This window comes from Mus caroli, unplaced genomic scaffold (assembly GCF_978045245.1).
Source record: "Mus caroli unplaced genomic scaffold, Mus_caroli_1 scaffold_14, whole genome shotgun sequence".
Lineage (NCBI taxonomy): Eukaryota > Metazoa > Chordata > Mammalia > Rodentia > Muridae > Mus > Mus caroli.
In genome coordinates this window covers 536,637-561,418 of record NW_028227269.1, presented here as the reverse complement: position 1 = coordinate 561,418, position 24,782 = coordinate 536,637, and the positions used below count along the sequence as shown (strand labels likewise).

At 40.6% G+C, this 24,782-nt stretch overlaps 1 protein-coding gene across 4 annotated transcripts in view; it reads right to left on the bottom strand.

The window, feature by feature from the left end:
- Positions 1-1,732: 1,732 nt before the first annotated feature.
- Positions 1,733-24,782, bottom strand: part of Asxl2 (ASXL transcriptional regulator 2) — an 81,461-nt gene continuing 58,411 nt past the window's right edge. For all 4 annotated transcript variants that reach the window (XM_085830164.1, XM_085830163.1, XM_085830162.1 and 1 more), the window contains 5 exons: positions 23,322-23,485; positions 18,011-18,107; positions 10,710-10,815; positions 8,183-8,894; positions 1,733-5,452 (listed from right to left, as the gene is read on the bottom strand). In XM_085830164.1, coding sequence (XP_085686290.1) covers positions 3,044-5,452; positions 8,183-8,894; positions 10,710-10,815; positions 18,011-18,107; positions 23,322-23,485 — 3,488 coding nt within the window. In that variant the 3' untranslated portion in view covers positions 1,733-3,043. The remainder of the gene's footprint in view (positions 5,453-8,182; positions 8,895-10,709; positions 10,816-18,010; positions 18,108-23,321; positions 23,486-24,782) is intronic.

Below are 24,782 nucleotides of genomic sequence, written 5' to 3'. Positions count from 1 at the left end.
CAGCCCCACCAGGTATCAGATATATTTAATACCTCACTGAAAATTGCCACCCAAAGCCCAAATAATAAGCTTAGCACTTAATCAGTTCAGAGTTGAGTTAAAGGTAAAAGAAATGAAAGGCCATGACAAAATCTGTGTTAATAGTTACTGGAGTGACAAACTCAAAGGGCCAGACTAGTTTATTTTCTGTTCATTTATGAGTGTTCGTCTTCCATCTGAAAGCATGTTTTAACACAAATAGACTAGACAGATTCTTACTTAATATATTTTCAATCTAAAAAAATTGTTGGTAAATGTTGCTTTTGGAATACTTTTAAATGGAAATTAGTTGGGTATTACTTAGTGGAATCTAGTGAAGAACAATACTTCAGACTTATATGGCCTGAGTAGATCAAGAAGAGTAACAATGTAATTTCCTCTATAAATGGACCTGACAGTCCCTAATGTCTTCCTCTTTTCCATCCATTCTGAGATTAAGGGAACTATGGAGCAAAAGCCTTTCTAGAAAGCAAGGTAGGAAATAGGAAAATTATTCTAATACAAACTACTCACGGACACCACGAAGTCTATTCCGATTCATTCACCCCCTTAAAGCAGGCGAGACCAGGGAGACTACTCAGCTGTGGGTCTTTCAAGGTCCCACGGGGACTACCCATTGTCCTGGAGGTTTGGGAGCAGAATCCTGGCTTGTATTTCTTTTCTTTTTTGGGCTCTTTCGAGACAGGGTTTCTCTGTATAGCCCTGGCTGTCCTGGAACTCACTCTGGATCAGGCTGGCCTCGAACTCAGAGATCTGCCTGCCTCTGCCTCCCAAGTGCTGGGATCAAAGGTGTGCGCCACCACCGCCTGGCCTGGCTTGTATTTCTTACTGATCCTTCACTTCAGAACATACACACTTCTTAACCATGAATCCTTGAAGCCTTTCTTCTCCCTAAGCTATGCATTTCCTGAAATAAAGGGGGAAGATGGAAGAGATCACATTGTCTTGACTAGTGCTGTATACCGAATTTAAACTGTAATTGCTTAGGTCCACAATAGCAGGGAGAAAAAATGAAGGGTGAGCTTCATAGTTTGGAGCAAGGGACTGAGGAAGCACTCCCAGTGTTTGATGCAAAAGGTAGGGTGGTCAGGGGTGAGCATCACAAGGCAGGCAAAATACCTTACTGTCTCCTTTCTCCAATCTGGAAGGTGATGTAATTAGCAAGCTTAAACTGTTCTGAGTTTTATAAATAGCTTTTGAAATACACCTATACTGGGTTGCAATATTACACCACATAGTCAAATTAGGAGACTTGAAATCAAACAATACAGACTATTTAATACTAAATCCTGGTGAACTATTTTTCTTTAAACCATCTCTAACTATAACTTAAACAGTATTTAAAAAATTGTAGCTAGCTTTTGTTTTTTAAAAAAGACAAGTGTTTCACTGTGTACTCTGGAACTTGCTATGCAAATCATACTGGTCCTAACCCAGATTCACCTGCCTTTTCCTCCCAAGTGTTGAGATTAAAGGCGTGTGTCACCATGTCCACCAACTAGTTTTTCTTTTTTTAAAGATTTCTTTATTTTATTTATGTGAGCACACTGTCACTGTCTTCAGACACACCAGAAGAGGGCACCGGATCCCATTACAGATGGTTGTGAGCCACCATGTGGTTGCTGGGAATTGAACTCAGAATCTCTGGAAGAGCAGTCAGTGCTCGTAACCACCGAGCCACCTCTCCAGCTCCTTGTGTGTTTTCTTTTCTTTTTTTTTTTTTACTTCTTTTATTTATTTAGGTTTGCTTGTTTGTTTGTTTATTTTTGTTTGGAGACAGGGCTTCTTAGATAGCCCTGGTTGTCTGGAGCTCATTATGAAGATCAGGCTGGCTTTGAACTCAGAGACTGGTCTGTCTCTGCCTCTGGAGTACTGGGAGGATTTAAAAAAAAAAATCAAAAGGAAAGAAAAACAGCATAATCTCACAGCCATATATTCCATTAGTCACTCACAAGGCCCTTTCACAGTGAGCATCCCAGCTGGCCTGACAGCGAGGTCGTAGAATCACTCACTTTCTAAAACAGCAAACTGTCTTCTTGCACTGCGTGTGGGTGGCACAGGGTAGCTGCATTCATCTCTGATGCTCTGGATGCCAAAGCATAAGTATCACTTAAGACCCTTTCTACCTAAAAATGGATTGAGAGAATAGGAAAAGACTATTTTCTGTCCCATGTTAAAACCATTCTTCCAAATTCCGTGAAGTTTCAGTTTCAATTTCATCCCTTTCCAACATCATACAGTATTCTCACGCACGCGTGCACACACATACACACATGGTGGGAGCCCATGATTGATGCAATGTTGGGATGTATTATTGCTGAACTACTGCCATGTATATACTAGTCTACCACAGGAGTCCCTTAGAAACAGAATCGTCTCAACAGCAGAGCTCTGCTTTTCACAACAGTACTGATTTATGAAAGTCAAAAGCTAAGCCAGGGCTGTCAGGCTCAAAAACACTGTCTGTGCTGTTAATACCTTTGAAAATACCACTGAAAATAGTTCCACCTAAAGTAAAGGGATGAGCAAACCCCGAGTCTAAATCCCACAAAGGCCATCTTACTTGTGAAGAACCTGAGCCAGTCTGTGAAGACACAATCAGCACTATGCTCACTCCCTCACTTTCCTTTTCATAGCCTGGGGAAAGGTCAGAGGCGGACAGCTTCCTTTCACCATTCAACTTTTCTCAGAGTCAAAAGAAATGGAACATAAATCTGAATGTAAAGTTAATACATCATTACCTAAATACTTGGAAAACAATGTTAAAACAAAATGTGACATATTTACATGATTTTGTAAGTGCAAACTTTGTCACCAATTCAGTCCTATTTGACTCAGACCTACTATACAAGGTGCTCTTCCTGTAAATGTGAAGACCTGCATTCTGTATTCCTGATTAATGTCTCTTGAGACAACTGAAACTTTATTTCTATGATTTAAAAAGGGTGCAAGAACATGACTTTTTAAGCCTACCCTTCCCTCCTTTACATACGCTACAGTCTTATTACCGAACAACAAGGCAGGAGACACAGAGTTTGGAGGGGCCAATGCAATCATCATGGCAGAAAGCTCCACATCCTTTGCACATGATCATGGCTTTCAACCGGCAGTAACATTTTGATGGTGTGTCCTCGATACTATTGTCGTCAGGAAAAGTCTGAACAGGAATTGTCTGGCCATGGCTGCTGGGATTCATTGCTTGACTGGCAGGGATGGTAGTGACAGTCACTGAAAACGACATGACATCCCCTACATTGCTAGATACCTGGCTGCCTGGTATAGCAGAGTTATGGTCCATGTCTGATGAGGTGGAGACATTGATCATGCCTCTATAGCTTGGCCCTATCTGTGTGGGGCTTCCATACAATTTGGGTGTTTGCAGTGGTGGAATGAGTAGAGGCTGATGTGTGGGACTGTCTGCAGGGAGAGAAAGAGCAGTAGAATTGAAAAGCTCAGGGCTGCTACACACTGTCTTACCTCTCACAGCATGAGTCACCTGTTTATGTGCTGCCGGAATAAAATCTCTGGGCAGGGTCTTTTCATCAAATGTTTGGCCTCTAGAGAATATGTAATTCTCCTTGCCTAAAGTGGTTTGCTCACTCACTGGTGCCTCAGTCTTACCATTCTTGCTAGCTAAACAATCATTGGTAGATGGAGCTTCCCCATGGTACGGATGCTTGCCAGAACTCTGGGAAGCCCATGGCTCCTCCTTCACTGAAATAGGCTCCTGTTCGCCACCTACTCGATCTTCATCACTTTCATCTTCTTTGCTGCTACTGATTTCTCCAGTTGTGTTTTTACAATCTGCATGTCCCATTCTCAGGGCCTCAGTGGGACTACTTAGACAAAATCGATCATCAGGATTTACAGAATGGGTCCTTTTAATGTTCTCTGTACCCCTGCCATAGGTGGAAATATTAAGTAAATAGTGACCTGCCATTGCAGGCTTGGATGTCCTTCTGCCAGCAAAACCCAGCATGAACTTCTGACTTGTGGAGATGTCTTCCAAGTGGAAACCTGAGTGAGCAAAGTTGAACTGAGAGGGTGGTACAAATGAAAGAACACTCTGTCTCTGAGCCCTCTGGATAAGAGTCTGAAGGAGCTGATCTTGCGTTGTTTTACTTAGACCTTCTCGGTACTGGTGAGTGTCAATGCAGGGGTCCTTCCGGTCCTTAGCAGTGAAAACTGGCCTTGGAACCTGGGAAAGCTGTTTACTTTGCAAGGGTTTCCCCAGCTGCGGGATAGCCAGATGGGCCTGCCTGCCATTAACTTCCTCTCTGCTGCTACTTTCCATTACACTGGTACCAGGGAATATCCCTATCCCCTTTTCCTCTTTTGTAGTCAGGGGAACTGTTTTCATTTCAATTTTGGTGAGAGGTTTAGGCAGAATTTGCTCCAAGGGAACATCTTTGCCCTGGAGCAGCTGAGTAACTAAAGGATTATTAGCAGGGATACTAGAACTTGTTCTTGAAATGGGTCCATTCATATTTGCAGAAGTTCCTGGGGTTTTAAGGCTAGAAGCTCCTGGCAAAGTGCTTGAGGATGGAGCTGATCCAGTAGATGTTGCAGTTCCACTGATCTGGGGTACAGGGAGTTTTTCTAAACTGGCTGTTGTCAATAAAGATGTCACAGGAGAGGAAGTCATATCTAGTGGAGCAGGAGCAGTTGTCTTTGCTAAGGCTGAAGGCTTTGGTGCATTCTTATTAGAACCTGCTTTGGGCTCAACTGTGCCATCAGCTACAAAATAAACAGTTGAGGCTCCTGAGATCAGAGGAGGCCCTGTTGGAGACAGAGCCTTCTCAAGTCTGCAACTCCTAGGGTCTTGCGAGTGGCAAGGAGAGGCTGGTGTGGCTGTTGCCTTGTGGAGGTTTGGTTTTTCACTGTTTGATATTTCTATGTGGGTTGGTAATGGGACACTTGTGCATGCTCCACTGCTGGCAAGTCCTGTAGGCACTGAGGAGGTTTGCTGTAGTTGTGCTCCAGAGACACCAGGAGGCTGTGCTTGGCCTGGCGTATTGGTCTCAGGTTGAGGACCACAGGGTAAAAGTTCTCTCGTACCTCCCCTGCTTCCAGTTCCGGCCAGTTCCACTGTGGGACCTTTTCCATTTGTACTGACTGGGTCTGAGCCTGCACTCCCTCCTCCAGCAATTTTCCTTTCACCACCCTCTTTTGGACTTTGTCCACCCCCAGGGCCAGGTCCCGGAATGGTCCCTCCAACTGAGGCGGCTGCAGCAGCTGCAGCAGCTGCTGCGGCTGCTGCCTTTTGTGCTTTGACCAACTGGGCTTTTGCTTTGATGTCTGCCAGAGTTCTGGCTCCTGTTCTGTAAGGACTAGTGATGGAGATTGGAAAACGAGCCCTGGGAGAGACCTGTGATGTAGAAAACAGCATCGGGGAGATTCTGGAGACAGGGATCTAAAAAAAGTAAGGGATGGGGGAAGGCAGAGGTCAATTTTCAGCTGTAAGACTAGAGCAGAAAACTAACATAAAGCACCCATGGCACATATGGCTGCTTTACGACTAACAACACACATGTGTCTAGGGTTCAACTTTAATCTGTCCACCCATATCAAGGTCCATGCACATACTGTCTGCCAGTCATTTTCAACCCTGGTGAATTCTGTACTCAATTTTAAAAATGTATGTGGTTTTGGGTTCCAGCCCCTAGCTTACAAATCAGAATGGCTAGAAAAATATGTATTATACTAAAGAAAAAACTGTGAAAAACTACTAACTTTCAAACAATTAATGTTTTTTTCTTTGAGACAGGGTCTCATTATGTAGTTTTGGCTATCTTGGAACTCACAATGTAGACCAGGCTGGCTTTTATATCACAGATCCGCCTGGCTCCTCTATTAAAGATAAAAGTATGTGCCACTATATCTACTCTGAAATCACTTATTATTATAACATAAAAAACCAGATTGTTGTCTTAAGTTAAGGAATATGCATCCAGATACGACGCCTTTCAGTATTTGGTGGAATTAAAAGAAAAAAAATTGTTAATATTATAGAGTATTTAATTTCAAAAATTAAGTGATTAATTATAAAAAAAGCATGTCATCTTTCTGTAAATTCCTCAATTATAAATTTTAATATCACTATTTTTCATTATTCAAAAAGTCATAAGTATTAAGAAATCAACTCCCTATAGCTGAGAAATTAGTTCTAAAATCATAGATAGCATTATTTACTCAGCATATAATGGTTAGAAGCTGTGGGGATAAGAAAGTAGCAACTGGCCGGGTGTGGTGGTGCTCGCCTTTAATCCCAGCACTCAAGAGGCAGAGGCAGACGGATTTCTGAGTTCGAGGCCAGCCTGGTCTACAGAGTGAGTTCCAGGACAGCCAGGACTACAGAGAAACCCTGTCTCGAAAAACCAAAAAACAAACCAAAAAAGTAGCAACTGTTACTTCTTGTTAATAGAGAGAAGAGACTATAGGACAAAATAGATGAAACTGTTAAAGAAAACACAAAAAAATTTGTTTGGAGAAAAACAACCTTATAATGATACAAGCCAATTATCCAAGTATAAGGCCATTCAGAGGTCCAACCTATGTGTTAATTCTAGGCTGGCCTGGTCTACAGTACCTAATAACTGTTTGTTCATCCTATAACCACTTAGTAAGTTTTATTGTTATGCCACCCACCACAGAATGCTTGTATTTTTTTGTTTGTTTGGTTTCGGTTGTTTTGTTCTTTTTAGAGACAGGATTTCTGTTTTAGCTCTGGCTGGAATGGTATTCTTTTTGTAGAGCAGGCTGGTATTTATAGAGATGTGCTGGCCTTGGCCTCCCGAGTGCTAGTGTTAGGAGTGTGTATATATGTATGCACATGAATGCACAGAAACACAGAAACACACTCCCTCTCTCTTTTATGTGTGAACAAAGATCATGCTTATATACACCAAGGTGGTCCTCAAACTTGTGACCCTCCCAAGTGCAGGGATTTCAGTTATGTCACCATACCAGGCTCATAAAAATACTACTTGAGGGTTTTCACCCACCCAAGACAATACAAGTTGACTTAAAAGTCACCAGCATTAGCATATTGAAATTAAACAAGGACAAAGCAGTTAGATGTTTTTATATGTTTAAGTTTCAATTATTTTCTGTCCTCATGAAGCAGTAATGAAATGTTATACTTTGCTTTTAAGAATATAAATGAGCTGGGCAGTGGTGTGGCATGCCTGGAATCCCAACTCTGAAAGGCATAGGGCAGAGGCAGAGGCAGGCAGATCTCTGTAAATTCCAGGCCAACCTAGTCTACAAATAAAGTTCTAGGACAGCCAGAGTTCTTATACTGAGAAACCTTGTCACAAAAAAAAAAAAAAAAAAAAAAAAAACCAAAACCAAAACAACCTACCAACACCCCCCCACCAAAAAACAAAACAAACAAACAAAAACCAACCAAAACAAACAACAAACAAAAAAACAACCAGCCTCTGGTTCCTGAGATTAAAGCTGTGTCCCACCATAGCCCAGCTAGATTCTGTTACTTTTATAACATAAACAAAAAGTTCTTTTTTTATATGTTTTGTTTTGATAGGAGGCCTTAGTGGTTTTGGCAATTCATTTCTTCATTTGCTATTTTTCCAGAGCTGTGGTCATAGGCATGTAGAAACAAACTGGCTAAAACATTTTGTTCTGGTATAAATTATGGAAGCTAGATAGAATGTAAGATAAGAGAGTAAAACAGCTTCTGACTAAATCTATGAAAGGAGAAATTTTTATAAATCTGGTCAGAGTGGAGTAAGTCTTCAGTGTAGACTACTCTATATTAAACTTTAATACAGTTCCTAGGTCTACAATTTGTTTCTGATTTGACATTCACTAAAGAAAGGTTTTTGGTCAATAATTTCAGCACTCAATAACCAGCAACAGAAAGACTAAGACTTTGTTGCCAGCCTGAGTTACATAGCAAGAATTTGCCTCTAAGATGTGAATAGTTAAGTGGGCTGGGGTTGTTTACTCAGACCCCTTACTCAAATATCAAGAAATAAATATAGGAAAGCAGTTCTAAAGCCTGATTATTACTAATTTTATTTACATAGCACCACAGTTATGTGCATTAAACGTACACTGCTGGTTCTAGGTTAACACCACCGGTTATGAAACTTAGCAGGTACAACAAGCACTTTCTCACCTTGAGAGGTGGGACTTTTCGCACTTGGACCCTGTCCCCTCTATTAAGAAAAGGCTGTGGGGAGACCTGAAATGGCTGCTGGTGCTGGCAATTCTCAGTGATGCGTGGTCTTTTCTCCCAGCTGCTAGTGGCCTCTTCTTGGGTAAGAGAAGATTTCCTCTTGAGACTTTCTTGGATCTGATCAGTAACAGTTGCTGGAGGCATCTTCATATCAGGGTTCAGTGGGCTGGCTTCTGCACCGGGCTTTATTATGGATTTTTCTAACGCAGCATTGTTAGATTTGCTTGGGGATATAGCGAACGCTTCTTGGTTCTCACTTTTGTTATTACTAGAACTTGAGGTTACATGATTTTCTTTCTCAGATTCTTCTTCAGCAGAGGCAACAGGCTTCTGCTCTAAGAGACCCTCATCCTTAGGGCTCTTGATAGGTTTCATGGTGATAAGCTCATTTGTATTGTTAGGTGATGCAAGAGCAGGTTCTGGGGATTGGGAGTTTGGCCTTGCCTCATCTTGATTTTCTTCATTTTTGAATGGTGATGGTATCTGCACTGCTTCTTCTTTACAGTCGGACTGAGGAACTACTGGGACGATGCTGACAGGAGAGGCCTCGGAAGGAAGTATGGATTTTGGTTGCTCAGCTGGGGTTTTCTTTGCTTTGGGATCACTTGGGGAAGCTGTCAGTTTCTGTGAATCTTCAAGGCTTAGGCCAGAACTAAAAAACAGAAGGAGCTGTTAGATGGGAAATAGCCCATGTTACTGAAAACATGAGAAAAGTAGACTATGTCAATAACTAGAAAACCCCTGACACACAGTAAGTATTTTTCTAAGTAAGTAGAACTCTTGAGCCAAAGTAACTAAATTCAAATCCTGGCTCTGATACCAACTGTTGACAAGATGATGACTGGCTAGGTAGGCTTCTGCATCTTAGTTCTTTTCCTTCAACACTGGAATTAACAACATCGATATTGCTACTGATGAAGTTAACTTCATGTGAAGTACACAGTTGGCACATAATAAAAGTTCGATAGTGGTGACTGTTATTGTTCCTTCTTTCCTCCTATTGATATAGAAGTCATAATGTCTAGAAATTCACAGGCTAGCTAGAAGAACCTAAAGCAAGGTCAAATGCTTCTACCCTGAGACTTAGGTTGGAACTGCCATCAATTTTGTTCACTAGGTATTTGTAGGAAGGTTGGCCCAAGACTGGGGGGAAAAAAACCTGAAAAAATAGTTATGAATTTTCTGCAGAAGCTAAGAATTAGAACTGAGTTTGCAGACAGCCTGCTTAGATTCCACTCAGGCCAACTCTCAAGTGTGGAGGTTGTGTGCTGCTGCTCGACCTGAGGGTGAAAGTCAGCGGGGACTTCAACAGCTTGGCTGGGAAAAAGTAAAGCTAATTTTTCTAGTCACCAGTGACTCTTTTTAAATGTTTTATATTGTTACTTACCCAGCAACACTCAATTAAGCTGTCTCTAGCAGCTTAAAGAAATTAGTAATAAAAAAAGAGTCACTGAGATGTCCACCTACATTTGAACCAAGGAACTAATATGCTAGAGAGAACCAACTCCATATTGAGGCATGTGCAATGTGATTTATAAGATTATACTCATTTAATTTTAGTAGGCATCTTTCTTAAGTGACTTTAAAGGAGATGAACACTTACACTTGGAACTTAAAAAAAAAAAAAAAAAACCTCTTACTTTCCCTGTGGTCAATGAAGTATTCTCACTGGCATTTACCGCTATGTAGAAAGGAGACTAGCAAACAGGAGCTGGAATATCTAATCCTATGCAAACCAAACAGATTTTTTTGTGTGTGTGTCCAAAACAATTAAAAAAAAAAAAGTTGTTTAAGACTGCAGCCCTTTAAAAATAAAGTGTGTGTCTTGATTCAGTGATGTTCATCTCCAGGTCACATAGGAAAGGGTTTTAACTACAGGCTTGGCATAAGAGCCCGTTTGGATTCCTGACTGGGTTAGGTCAATGACATTTTGGAAAATCACTATAAAAATGCACAGAACTCTCAAGTATTATTCTATCTCATGAAATTACAAGAAGCCAGTATTTTCCAAGGAAGGACTCTAATGTAAGATCAAAGAAAGAAGAAGTTCAAGTCTTTTTTTTTCAAGTAAGTGGAACCCACTTTAACTACAATGTAAGTTAAGGATCAAGGATTATGAGTGAAACAATTCTGTACACTCATGATTCCTTAAAAACAAAACAAAAAGCTGCTCTTTTGTATGAGTTTTTCAAGATGGGGTTTCCCTATGTAACCCTGGCTACACAGAGAACTCACTCTGTAGACCAGGCTGGCCTCGAACTCAGACATCTGCCTGCCTCTGCCTCCCGAGTACTGGGATTAAAGGAGTGGGCCACCACGCCTGGCTAAGGCTATCACTAATGAAAAAGAATTCATGATATAAAAATTACAGGTCTGTAGGGACTAGACTTTCCACTAAGGTAAAAACATAGAGGTATCACATGACATGTGACATTAACACCTGGATGCAGAGTCTGCCTTAACTTACCTCTGACCATAGTAATTTTCAAAGAATTGTTCCTTCCACAGCTCTACTTTCTTCTCCTTCTCAATCTCCTGTCGAATTCTCACCTGCATTTCAGGGGTAAATTCACCTGCAACATATCAACGAAATGGCACCAACAGAAAAGCATTATTCATAGATTCTTATCATGAATGATTCCTAGAAGAACAGAATATTATGTCAAAGCAAGAACTTACCAAAGAAGCAAGCCAGAAAAAAGAAGGAAATACCAGTCAGTAGATGAAGTACAGACACTGTCACAAACTACCAGTAATTTTCAACATGCAGCGAGGGCCACAGTACTTATGCTCCAGCGGTTGCCCAAAGTGTCTTCTTCCAATTACAGACAACATATATCATGCAGATTTCTTCTCACCTATAACACTGTATTTCAAATTTATTTCCTTTTTAAAAACTGGATATTTTTGAAGAAGATCTCAGAAGATGGAAAGATATCCCATGCCCATGGATTGGCAGGATTAATATAGTCAAAATGGCTATCTTGCCGAAAGCAATCTACAGATTCAATGCAATCCCCATCAAAATTCCAACTCAATTCTTCACTGAGATAGAAAGGGCAATTTGCAAATTCATCTGGAAAAATAAAAAACCTAGGATAGCAAAAACTATTCTTAACAATAAAAGAACCTCTGGTGGAATCACCATGCCTGACATTAAGCTGTACTACAAAGCAATTGTGATAAAAACTGCATGGTACTGGTACAGTAACAGACAGGTAGATCAATGGAATAGAATTGAAAGCCGGGCGTGGTGGCGCATGCCTTTAATCCCAGCACTCGGGAGGCAGAGGCAGGCGGATTTCTGAGTTTGAGGCCAGCTTGGTCTACAAAGTGAGTTCCAGGACAGCCAGAGCTACACAGAGAAACCCTGTCTCGAAAAACCACAAAAAAAAAAAAAAAAAAAAAAGAATTGAAGACCCAGAAATGAATCCACACACCTATGGTCACTTGATCTTCGACAAGGAAGCTAAAACCATCCAGTGGAAAAAAGACAGCATTTTCAACAAATGGTGCTGGCACAACTGGCAGTTATCATGTATAAGAATGCAAATTGATCCATTCTTATCTCCTTGTACAAAGCTCAAGTCTAAGTGGATCAAAGACTTCCACATAAGACCAGAGACACTGAAATTAATAGAGGAGAAAGTGGGGAAAAGCCTTGAAGATATGGTAACAGAGGAAAAATTCCTAAACAAAACAGCAATGGCTTGTGCTGTAATATCAAGAATTGACAAATGGGACCTCATAAAATTGCAAAGCTTCTGTAAGGCAAAAGACACTGTCAATAAGACAAAAAGTCCACAAACAGATTCGGAAAGGATTTTTACCAAACCTAAAACTGATAGGGGTCTAATATCCAATATATACAAAGAGCTCAAGAAGTTGGACTCCAGATATTCAAATAACCCCACTAAAAATGGGGTTCAGAGCTAAACAAAGAATTCTCACCTGAGGAATACCGAATGGCTGAGAAGCACCTAAAAAAATGTTCAACATCCTTAATCATCAGGGAAATGCAAATCAAAACAAACCTGAGATTCTACCTCACAACAGTCAGAATGGCTAAGATCAAAAATGCAGGTGACAGCAGATGCTGGCGAGGATGTGGAAAAAGAGGAACACTCCTCTACTGCTGGTGGGATTGCAAGCTTGTACAACCACTTTGCAATTCAGTCTGGAGGTTCCTCAGAAAATTGGACATAGTACTACCGGAAGATCCTCTCCTAGGCATATACCCAGAAGAAGTTCCAACTGGTAGTTAAGAACACATGCTTGGGAAGCCTTATTTATAATAGCCAGAAGCTGGAAAGAACCCAGATGTCCTTCAATAGAAGAATGGATACAGAAAATGTGGTACATTTACACAATGGAGTACTACTCAGCTATTAAAAACAATGGATTTATGAAATTCTTGGACAAATGGATATATCTGGAGGATATCATCCTTAGTGAGGTAAGCCAATCACAAAAGAAGTCATTAGATATGCACTCACTGATAAGTGGATATTAGCCCAGAAACATAGAACACCCAAGATACAAATTGCAAAACAAGAAAATCAAGAAGAGGGAAGACCAATGGGTGGATACTTCATTCCTCCTTAGAATAGGGAACAAAATACCCATGAAAGGAGTTACAGAGACAAAGTTTGGAGCTAAGACAAAAGGATGCACTATCCAGAGACTACCCCACCCGGGGATCCATCCCATAATCAGCCACCAAACCCAGACACTATTGCACAATGCCAGAAAGTTTTTGCTGAAGGGACCCTATGTGGCTAGGCCAGTGCCTGGCAAATACGGAAGTGGATGCCCACAGTCATCTATAAGATGGAACACAGGGCCCCCAATGGAGAATCTAGAGAAAGCACCCAAGGAGCTGAAGGGGTCTGCAACCCTATAGGTGGAACAACAGTATGAACTAACCAGTACCCCCTGAGCTCGTGTCTCTAGCTGCATATGTAGCAGAAGATGGCCTTATCGGCCATCACTGGGAAGAGAGGTCCCTTGGTATCGCAAACTTTATATGCCCCAGTACAGGGGAATGCCAGGGCCAAGAAGCGGATGTGGGTGGGTGGAGGAGCAGGGTGGGGGAAGGGTATAGGGGGCTTTCAGGATAGCATTTGAAATGTATATAAAGAAAATATCTAAGAAAAAAAATAAATAATAAAAAAAAACACTGGATATTTTATTTACTTATGTTTCAAATGCTATCCTCTTTCCCAATTTCCTGACTGGAAACCCCCTATCCCATCCCCTTTCCACCTGCTTCTATGAGGGTGTTTCCCTACCCACACACCTACTCCCACCTCCCAGCCCTCACATTCCCTACATTGGGGCATCAAGCCTTCACAGGACCAAAAGGCCTCTTCACCCACTGATGCCCCATAAGGTCTTCCTCTTGTACAAATGCTGCTGCAGTCAAGGGTCCCTCCATATGTACTCTTTGGTTAGTGGTTTAGTTCCTGGGAGCTCTGTGGGGGTCTGGTTGGTTGATATTGTTTTTCTTCATACAGGGTTGCAAACTGCTCCAGCTCCTTCAGTTTTTCTCTAACTTCTCCATTGGGGAACCTGTGCTCAGTGCAATGGTTGGCTGAGAGCATCCACCTTTGTATTTGTCAGCCTTTGGCAGAGCCTCTCAGGAGACAGCTATGTCAGGCTCCTTTAAGCAAGCACTTGTTAGCATCCACAATAGTGTCTGGGTTTGGTGACTATATATGGGATGGACCCCCAGGTGGGGCAGTCTCTGGATGGCCTTTCCTTCAACCTCTGCTTCACAGTTTGTCTCCATATTTGTTCACCCATTGTTCCCGCTTCTAAGGACCAAAGCATCCACACTTTGGTCTTCTGTCTTGATATTCATGTGGTCCATGATTTGTATCTTGGTTATTCCAGGCTTTTGGGCTAATATCCATTTATCAGTGATTGCGTATCATGTGTGTTCTTTTGTGACTGGGTTACCTCACTCAGGATATTTTCTTGATCTATCAATTTGCCTCAGAATTTCATTAAGTCATTGTTTTTAATAGCCAAGTAGTACTCCATTGTGTAAATGTACCACATTTTCCTCTGTTGAAGGACACCTGGGCTGTTTCCAGCTTCTGGCTAATATAAATATGCTTTTGATAAACATAGCGGAGCATGTATCCTTATTACATGTTGGAGCACATTCTGGGTATACAACCAGGAGTGGTATAGCTGGGTCCTCAGGTAGTACTATGTCCAATTTTCTAAGAAACCGCCAGACTGATTTCCCGAGTGGTTGTACAAGCTTACAATCCCACCAGCAATGGAGGAGTGTTCCTCTTTCTCCACATCCTTGCCAGCATCTGCTGTCACCTGAGTTTTTGATCTTAGCCATTCTGACTGGTATGAGATGGAATCTCAAGGTTGTTTTGATTTGCATTTCCCTCAGTTGAGAATTCCTTGTTTAGCTCTGTACCCCATTTTATTAGTAGGATTATTTGATTCTCTGGGGTCTAACTTATTGAACTTTTTAAATGCATTAGATATTAGCCCTCTATCTAATGTGAGATTGGTAAAGATTTTTTCCCAATCTGTTGGTTGCCGTTTTGTCTTACTGACAGTGTCCTTTGCCTTAGACAAGCTCTGTAATTTTATGGGTCCCATTTGTCAATTCTTGATCTTAGAGCACAAGCCATTGGTCTTCTATTGAGGAAATTTCCCCCTGTGCCCATGTGGTCAAGACTGTTCCTCACTATGTCTTCTATTAGATTCAGTGTAGAGGTCTTTGATCCATTTGGACTTTAACTTTGTACAGGGAGATAAGAATGGATCAATTTGGATTCTTCTACATGTTTGCCTCCAGTTGAACCAGCTCCATTTGTTGAAAATGCTGTCTTTTTTTCCACTGGATGGTTTTAACTCCTTTGTCAAAGATCAAGTGACCCTAGGCGCGTGGGGTTCATTTCTGGGTCTTCAATTCTATTCCACTGATCTTTCTGCTTGTCTCTGTACCACAAAGATTCCACCAGAGAACTAAACCTGATAAACAGCTTCTGCAAAGTAGCTGGATATAAAATTAACTCAAACAAATTAGTGGCCTTCCTATAATCAAAGGATAAATAGGCTGAGAAAGATATTAGGGAAACAACACCCTTCACAATAGTCACAAATAATATAAAATACCTTGTTGTGAATCTAACCAAGCAAGTCAAAGACAAGAACTTCAAGTCTTGAAGAAAGAAATCGAAGAAGATCTCAGAAGATGATAAGATCTCCCACACTCATGGATTGGCAGGATTAATATACTAAAAATGGCTTTCTTGCCAAAAGCAATCTAGATTCAAAGTCCCACAGTCAACTAGAAATTATTTCAGTAAATAATTGAATACTTTGCCAGTTTAAAGTTAGGATTCTTCAAAGAAAACTGTGCTTGAGTCCTTTACTATATTATAAAAAGTTACTTGAAAGCATTAAGACTATAAAAATATAAGGTAGGCAGTTTTCAGTTGTCAGTTTCAAAGTGCCCTAAAAATAAAAACTAGCCAACCAACAGAAATCATGGCTCAGATAGGTCATCTCTCTTATTACACTCTAATATTCAGAATATCAAGAAACAAGGTGAAGAATGGGAAAAGTTCCAAGTTTAAGATCTCCTGTGAGCAAGAAGGAAAGCAAAAAAGTATGAGAGCTGGTGAGATGGCTTGATGAACGAAAAATGAAAATGTTGCTTTACATGTCAAACATTTGAATGTGATGTCTGAAATCAGAAGAGAATTGACTACCAAAGTTCTTCCCTGACCTCACACATGTGCCTTCATACACACACACACACACACACAAACAGGAAATGAAAATATGTAAAGAGGACTTGGACATCACAGTCCTGAACAAAGAAATTGGAAAGGAAGAATTTGGCTGTCAGTAAAGCCTAGAACTTCTGTCACTATCATGTCCACAGCTTCATGAAACACAAATAGACACAGTTACTCTTTTCTTTTTTCTCCACAGTTACTCTTTTAAAGTGGGTATTAAAGAAATGAAACCTTACCAATTTATTACCTTTCTCTTTTTTTTCTTATTTGTTTTTTTTTTAATGGACAAGGTCTCTCTGCAATGTTATCCCAGTGCTTTCTATGTAGGCTAGAGACTGGCCTTAGAGATCCACCAGTTTTCTGGTGCACATGTGTGTGTGTAGATAGGTGTGTGTGTGTGTGTGTGTGTGTGTGTGAGAGAGAGAGAGAGAGAGAGAGAGAGAGAGAGAGCACATCTGCCCTCCAATTTATTCTTGAGGTAATGCTAATTGGTGTTTTTTTCAAGCACCCATGTGAATTAAGGAGTCAGGTGGGAAGAGGGCATGTCCCCATCTTCTTCTAAAGGCTCCCATATATGTGTGCCCAAAACACTCATACTCATAAACTTAAAAATAAAACAATGTGAGTTCTCAGCTACTATTCTACAACCGTGCCTATCTGCTCGCTGCCTCGTTCCCAGCCATGATGTTCATGGGCTCACCCTATGAAACTGTAAGCAAGGCCTTTGGCAGGCACAGGGTCAAAGTACCCTGTCTTGAAGGAAAAAAAAACTACTATTGCCTTCAGTAAATCTAAATCAGACACATAAGGACAAGTAACCATGGCCAGTAATTCCTAAATGATGGTCCATAAATGTTCCATTACTTCAAATGAGTGAACCATACAGTATGTGAAATCAGCTCAATAAGATTTTAATTGTCATTGATTTTCCTTACTGTCCATGTCATTGGGGTTGGCAGGAAAAAAGAACTTTGCTGTTTTACCAAATGGATGCAAAGCACTATAAAAATCACTAAGTATTCAATTTATCTAGTAGAGAGGATGAAGAATTTCACTTCCTAAGTATTAATCTGGAATAGTGAACCAGAGATGTTAGAAGGAGTGCTTTAACGTGATGGCGCATGCCTTTAATCTCAGCACTTGGGGGGCAGAGGCAGGCAGATTTCTGAGTTCAGGGCCAGCCTGGTCTACAGAGTGAGTTCCAGGACATCCAGGGCTATACAGAGAAACCCTGTCTTGAAAAACAAACAAACAAACAAACAAACAAACAAAAAGAAAAAGAAAAAAGAAAAAAAAAGACAAAACAAAATATAGGGCTAAAGAGATGGCTCAATTGTTAAAGTTAGGTTCATAGCTGAAAAAATGTATGTTTTGGTTTCTTAAGTGACTGAAATCATTAGCAAAATTATACTGCTAGAGTTTAATCAGGGGCTATAGATATCTGTCTAGCTGTTTCACCAGGACAGAAAAGCTACATTTAGGAAACTTAATGACCTTCACTATGATGGCTGTTCTAGGTTGTTGATTTAACTACATTTGGAATTAGCTAAAACATGAGTGGCTGAGCACAACTATGAGGGATGTTCTTTTCTTAGTGACACTCTTTGCAGTGGGAAGACCACCTCTGGCTCACACCTTTTGGTGGCAGCCTATTTAAGGAAGAAGCTTTTTCTTTGCTGCTTACTCTTGCTGGCAAGTCCACTCCTCCACTGGCATCGCAGCCGACTTCTTTTGGATTCTAGCATATACTGATGACCAGCTGAGATATCTAGACTCATGGACTGAACTACTAGATTCTTGGAGCTTCTGTTAGTAGACAGCTATTGCCAGACTTAACACAGTAAGCCATTCTAATAGATTCCATGTGTGTGTGTATGTATACATATTCATTCTCTAAGTTCTGTTCCTCTAAGAGAATCCTGACCTTTGTCCAGTATCTCATGCAGTGAGAGGCACTAAGACCTTGGGAGCCACAGGGCAGAACACTTACCTTCTGAGAGCCTTTCCTTCCAGCCCTGGGCTGCAGAAGTGAAGAACTCATTGTTAAGGGCTGAGCCATTCAACTTCATCAAGCCATCTGGACCAACCTATATCAAAGAGCAAGCCAGGGAAAACCATTCAAAGGACAGATGAAACAATGTTCACATCATGTTAACAGAATGTATATACAATCTATCCATAAAAACATAGTTAACTCCTTCTTTATTGCTTTAAAAAAATGTAATAACATTTTCTCCTTTTAAAAAAAAATCTTTTCATGTGTACCAATTTTCCTTTCTCACCTTCCAACTCCATTTTAAAATTTAGCTTCTTTGAAATTGCTGCATTTTTACATCACTTTATGAAGGTGTTACAATTAATTTACCAGTTTCCTAGTGGTAAATATGCACTTTGTTACCAATGCTTCCCCATAATTAATAAAGTTTCAACAAACATTCAGGCAGAGATGAATATACTAGTGCTTTTTTGTTCTATTTGTCTGTTTGACATAGGGTATGACTATGTAGTCCAGACTGTCCTTGAACTTAAAGGTCTGCCTCCTGAGAGCTGGGATTAAAGGAGTATGCCACCTTGTCTAACTGTACTAGTGATTTTTTTTTTTTTTTTTAGATTTATTTATTATACGTAAGCATACTGTAGCTGTCTTCAGACACTCCAGAAGAGGACGCCAGATCTTGTTACGGATGGTTGTGAGCCACCATGTGGTTGCTGGGATTTGAACTCTGGACCTTTGGAAGAGCAGTCGGGTGCTCTTACCCACTGAGCCATCTCACCAGCCCCTGTACTAGTGATTTTATTTCTAAGGACTGCATTCCAAGTATAAAACATAATTAGTGTACTAAAACCACAAGCAATATGTTTACATACAATACTCTTTTCCTTGCCACCAAGTATCAACCTGTAATTTAATTTTGTGTCAACCTTGAAACGTAGATGATTTCCTAGAGCCTCTGTGTTGTTAGCTGTTCCATGGTTGTTAAACATGTAACTCTGCAGTGGTCTTGTGAAGTGTCACTTTTTTAGTTTTCTATTAGGCTACTTATTTTTATCAAACTGTGAGGCATACTCACAGATATTATCCCTTCCCTGCCCACCCTCATTCCCATCCATGTGTCTAATAAGTTTGTTTCTAATGCTTTGACAAAGGATTTAACTCATTTTCTTGTGCCTAGGGATGTATCTCCAGGATAGAGTACAAAGTAATGGGGGGCGGGGTGGTCCCCAGGAGTAGTGCATGGCACTGGGCTATTGTATTTGTTTGTGTATGTGCAATGACATTTGTGTGGAGGTCACGGTGAATCCTAGGGTTGAAGTCAGGTTGTCAGGCTTACCTAAAAATCTGTTTACCCACTAAATCACCTCACAGGACATGCGAAAAATTTTAAATGAAACACACACACACACACATCTAAATTTGAATTTTCTCTCTTCATTTTTAAAAAAACATTAATTCTTCTTTAAAATACATGGGGAAAGATCCACTCAAATCATGTAAAAAAATATTTGTTTACAATATTTTCAACTTAAACATTATCCACATTGACACATGAAATCTAAATAAAATTCTTCCCAATATCATTCACTTTATCTTACTTATCAATACTGGTCAACTAGCTTCCTATTTAAAAAAAAAAAAAAAAAAAAACACAAACAAAATTTAACCCCCCGTAGGATTGGCCTTTATGGGAAATTGAACTAGAAAACTCTTAACATCCCTTTCATTAAAACTGCACATGGCAAGAGATGGACAGAGATGGCTAGTGGTTAAGAGCATGTTCAGCTCTTGTAGACGAACCAGGTTTGGATCCTAGCACATGACAGCTTATAACCACCATAATTATAGTTCCAGGGGATGCAGAGCACTCTTGTGGCCACTTAAGGCACCAGGTACACATGCACAGCACATACACATACATATAGCTAAACACTCATACACATTTAAAAATATTCATCTTTAAACTACCACCTACCCCAAACTTCTATCAGAAGGCCATGAATGCTTCTGAGAAAGCAGCATCAGCCTGCTGCGGCTGAGTTGTCTCATATACTACTTCAGCCTATTACTCCCCAACACTTGTACTTAGGGGTGGAACAACACAAAAAAATAGGACATAAGAACACATGCAAATGAGAGTGCCCCATGAAATCAACCACGTCCTTTAAAAATCATGCCGAAACTTTAATCTCCTATTTCTGCTCCCAGGAATTAACTAGATGGGTAACCTCTAAAGTAACTATCTTGAAGAGATAAGGTGGAGAATGAAGTCAGTAGGAACACTTCTCCTTCAGTCCCTACTGCTGGAAAAATACCTAATTATCTGAATTATCCACAGGGCTGTGTACTGCTTTCACCTGTGCTGATTATAGCACTAACCATTAGGAAACTGGCAACAAAGCAAGTCTTATAGCATACAGACTTCAAGCGGGTGTGATGGTGCACACCTTTAATCCCAGGACTCTCAAAGCAGAGGCAGGGAGATCTCTGGGTTCCAGGCCAACCCAGTTTTCATAGAAAATTACAGGCTCAACAGAGAAACCCTGTCTCATAAACAAAGTAAGAAAACAGATTTCAGAATGAGAAAGACTTTACTGTGACTTTGTAGTCAATCAAGTATAATGATTTGTGCAGCCTACCTTGTGAATCTTACTATAAACTAAACAATATAGTCCGTTATTTTACACTAGGGAGAATGTGTATGTGGGTGGGTGGAGAACAACAGCCCTGGCTATCCTGGAACATTGTAAACCAAGCTAGGCTTGAACTCACACAGATCTGCTGCCTCTGCTCCCAGAGTGCAGGGATTAAAAGTATCAAGTGTGGGCACCTTTCATGCTATCTTAATAAGGATTAAAAAGGACTATGAGCTCACACACATGGTAAGCAAGTGTGTGTGTGTGTGTGGGGGGGGGTAGTGGGGTATCATGTCTTCCTCTATCACTCTTCATTTTATTTTTAAGATGGGGTTCCTCACTAAGTCTGAGTTCCTCAGTTTGTCCTACATGGGTGACTCTCAAGTCCCAGAAATACTGCTGTCTCTTTCTGCCCAGTATTGGGATTACAGGTCTATCACCCTGCCTGGCTTGGAAGTGAGTGCTCTGGATCTGAACGATGATCCCCATGCTTTCATGGCAACCAGCTCACTGAATGAGTCGTTCACTCAAGTTCTCTCTTGCCTCTTTTTATTATTGTTTTGAGACAGGACCCCATGCAGCTCAGGTCTTGAAATCCCCACCCTCCTGCCTTGACTTCTAATTACTGGGAAGTATATATAACCTTTATCCCATTCTCTTCCTCTTCCAGTTAAATGAAATTTCAGGCCTTACTACCAGGCCTGGCAGAACTCAAACAAATATATAAATATATAAAAATGAATCTATGAAAGTGAATAGGGGCTGGAGTGACACAGTTAAGAGCAGTTCCAAAGGACCTGAATTTGTAGTTCCTAGCACCCATATCAAGGAACTACAAATCCTTCCAACTCCAGCTTTTGAAACTTTTGACACCATCATCTGGCCTCTGTGGGTACTTGTACACACAGCATATATGCACACAGATATATACATAGGCATAAATAAAAACAAATTTGAGAGAACAAGCTTAGAAAAACCATAATGGAGTCGGGTATGGTGGCGCACGCCTTTGATTCCAGCACTGGGGAGGCAGGGGTAGGTGGATTTCTGAGTTCGAGGCCAGCCTGGTCTACAGAGTGAGTTCCAGGACAGCCAGGGCTACACAGAGAAACCCTGTCTCGAACCTTCCCCCCCCCCCAAAAAAAAAGAGTAATGATATCATTTCCTCTTCACAGAGAAGAAAACCTTAACTAGCCATTTTCTTTGATGGAAGCATTTCTTTTAACAAAGAAAAAGTAAAATACTTAACTATCACTAGTATTTTATGTTCTACATACTTCTGGTTGTCTATGTTTATCTGACTTCACATTTTTAGCTTTCTCCCTTAACTGAGGCACTATCCTGTTAATAATAAAACAAGTCAACTGAGCTCTCAAGCTAGACTATTGATGTCTGTATCTCAAAAGGAAAACCATTCAATTTTCTTTTTCCACTCATCTCCTTCCCCCCAACTCCATTTTTCCCAGTGGAGAAAATGGTCTTTCATTGCGTTCTTCCTCCATCCCTTTCTTTTTTTCATCACAGCACTAGGGCCTGCAACTGCGGCCCTTGCATGCTAGACAAGCAGCTTACAACCAGTGCCTTATCCCCAGCCTGATTCTCTAATCAAAATAAAGTAACAGAGGTCAACTCCCTTATAAGGTTTATGTTATAAAACTCATCTGCTGAGGCACTTAAAAAAATACCCTTATTTCTAACTTAGTAGTGTAGCTACTGCCTTTGAACTGAGACACTCCCTACCCAAAGACTGAGAGACCCTCAGAAGCTTCAGAAGCCAAGGAGACATAACTTGGGGGTCTCAACCTGTGGGTCATGACCCCTTTGGCAAACCTCTATCTCCAAATATATTTATTTACATTATAATCCATATACTCAAAATTACAGCTATGAAATAGCAACGAAAATAATTTTATACTCATATAACATGAGGAACTATTAAAAGGTCATAACATTAGGAAGGGTGAATGCTAACTGTCTAGAGGCTCCTAAAACTTACGTGTGTGTGTGTGTGTGTGTGTGTGTGTGTGTGTGTGTGATGGTGGTGGTGTGCCCATATCTGAAGCACCAAACGCCCCAGCTGGGCAAGCTGACTGCTCATTGGATAAGGAGCTCTATGGATGCAGTTTTTGAGTCATCAACAATATCGGGGGAGACTTTCTTGCAATCCAGCTCCAAAGTCCTGTAAAGTAATGTTAATAAACTCACTGCTTTACTAAACTAAACTTGGGTGGAACCATTCCCTGTTCATTGGCTGTACCTTGTTCAGATATTTCCAAGGAAAGTAACACAACAATACTATTAACATCATACTTTTATAGGAATACATAAAATGATATATTTTTTATTTGTTTGTTTTTGAAGAGGCTCTATGTAGTCCTGGCTATACTGAAATACACTCTGTAGACCAGGCTGGCTTCAAACTCAAGTCTTGAGAACTAGGCATGTAACTAAGTTAATGGAATACTTGACCATCACACATAAAGTTCTGGGTTTTAGTGCACACACACACACACACACACACACGGTGATACACCTGTAATCCCCTCAGGAAGTAAACCTAAGAGTATAAGACATCCTCAGCTGCATAGTCTAAGTAGAGCTTAGAATATGAGATAATGATACAAACAGGAGACTCAGTTACAGGATTGTTTATGCTTAAAGTGACACACCTGTCGATCCACCTCTGGAAGCAACAAAAGCAGGCGCTGCTGGCAGTCCCCAGGAAGAACTGAGAAGGTGTGCTTGTTGATCAGTGCTCGAAGATTAGTATTAACCAGAATGGAATCGGGGGTCTCAACATCAATGTCAGCACACTTAGTCCTTTTCATTTGTCCTACAAAATTCAGAAAATAATATTTTATCACTTGGCTTCCTTTCACAGTTTTGTATCTAATCATAGTTTGCCAGGTAGTAAAAGTAAAAATGAAAAAAAATCAAAAGAGCTTAGAAATGTCTAAGGCAAAGAAATAAAACTCTAATCATTTATAAGGAATAAACAAAAAAATCTACAGAAGTAGATCTCTAAAAGTAAAAATTGTTTGTCAGATATCTAACAGATAGCTTCCTCCCTCAATTAAACAAGTTTGTGAGAAATGGCAAAACTGCATATCTACAGAATGCTTTTTTTTTTTTTTTTTTTAAATAGAAATCGGAGCTAGACAGATGGTTCGGGGGTTTAGAACACAAACCACTCATGGAAAGGGTCCAAGTTTGGTCCCCAGCATCACGTGGCTCACAATTGCCTAGAATTCCAGTTCGAGGGGCATCTACAGGCACCAGTGTGTAACAGATGCACATAAACCCATACAAGCACACATATACAGATAAAAAATTCTTTTGAAAAGAAAATATGGCCAAGGAGATAGTATAGTAGGTAAAACACCTGAGTTGCAGGCATAAGAATCTCAACTGGGGGCTGGTGAGATGGCTCAGTGGGTAAGAGCACCCGACTGCTCTTCCGAAGGTCCAGAGTTCAAATCCCAGCAACCACATGGTGGCTCACAACCATCCGTAACGAGATCTGGCGCCCTCTTCTGGAGTGTCTGAAGACAGCTACAGTGTACTTACATATAATAAATAAATCTTAAAAAAAAAAAAAAAAAAAGAATCTCAACTGGAATCTTCAGAACCCATTTAAAAGGCCCTAGAGCAAGCTGAGCAGTACAGACAGGAAGCTCATAGGCCAGCTAACCTGGCATTTACAATGGCAAACAGCAGAGACCCGCCTCAGCACCAATTAGACAGGGCGGGTTATATATGTTAAAAACATATATAAGGTGCTATAAATTGGGGAGGGAAAAGTGTTAAATCAAGGGAAAGTTGGGAATCAGTGGGGACAGACAGGATTAAAATATATTGCATTTAGATATAAAATTCTCAAATGAAGGGAGGAGGGGAGCTCTGCTTTGAACAATGCAGAACATTAACACTTGAAACATTCCTCTGACTTCAATGCAGGCACTGTGATACAAACATGCCCATATATGTATACAAACACAATCTGTGTTGTCGCTCTCTCCCTCTCCCTCCCTTCCTCCCTCTGTACTCTTAACCCTAAATGTTTTAAAATAGAAAATCCAACCCAGATGTGTTGGTATATATCTGTAATTCATTGGAGGCAGAGGCAGAAA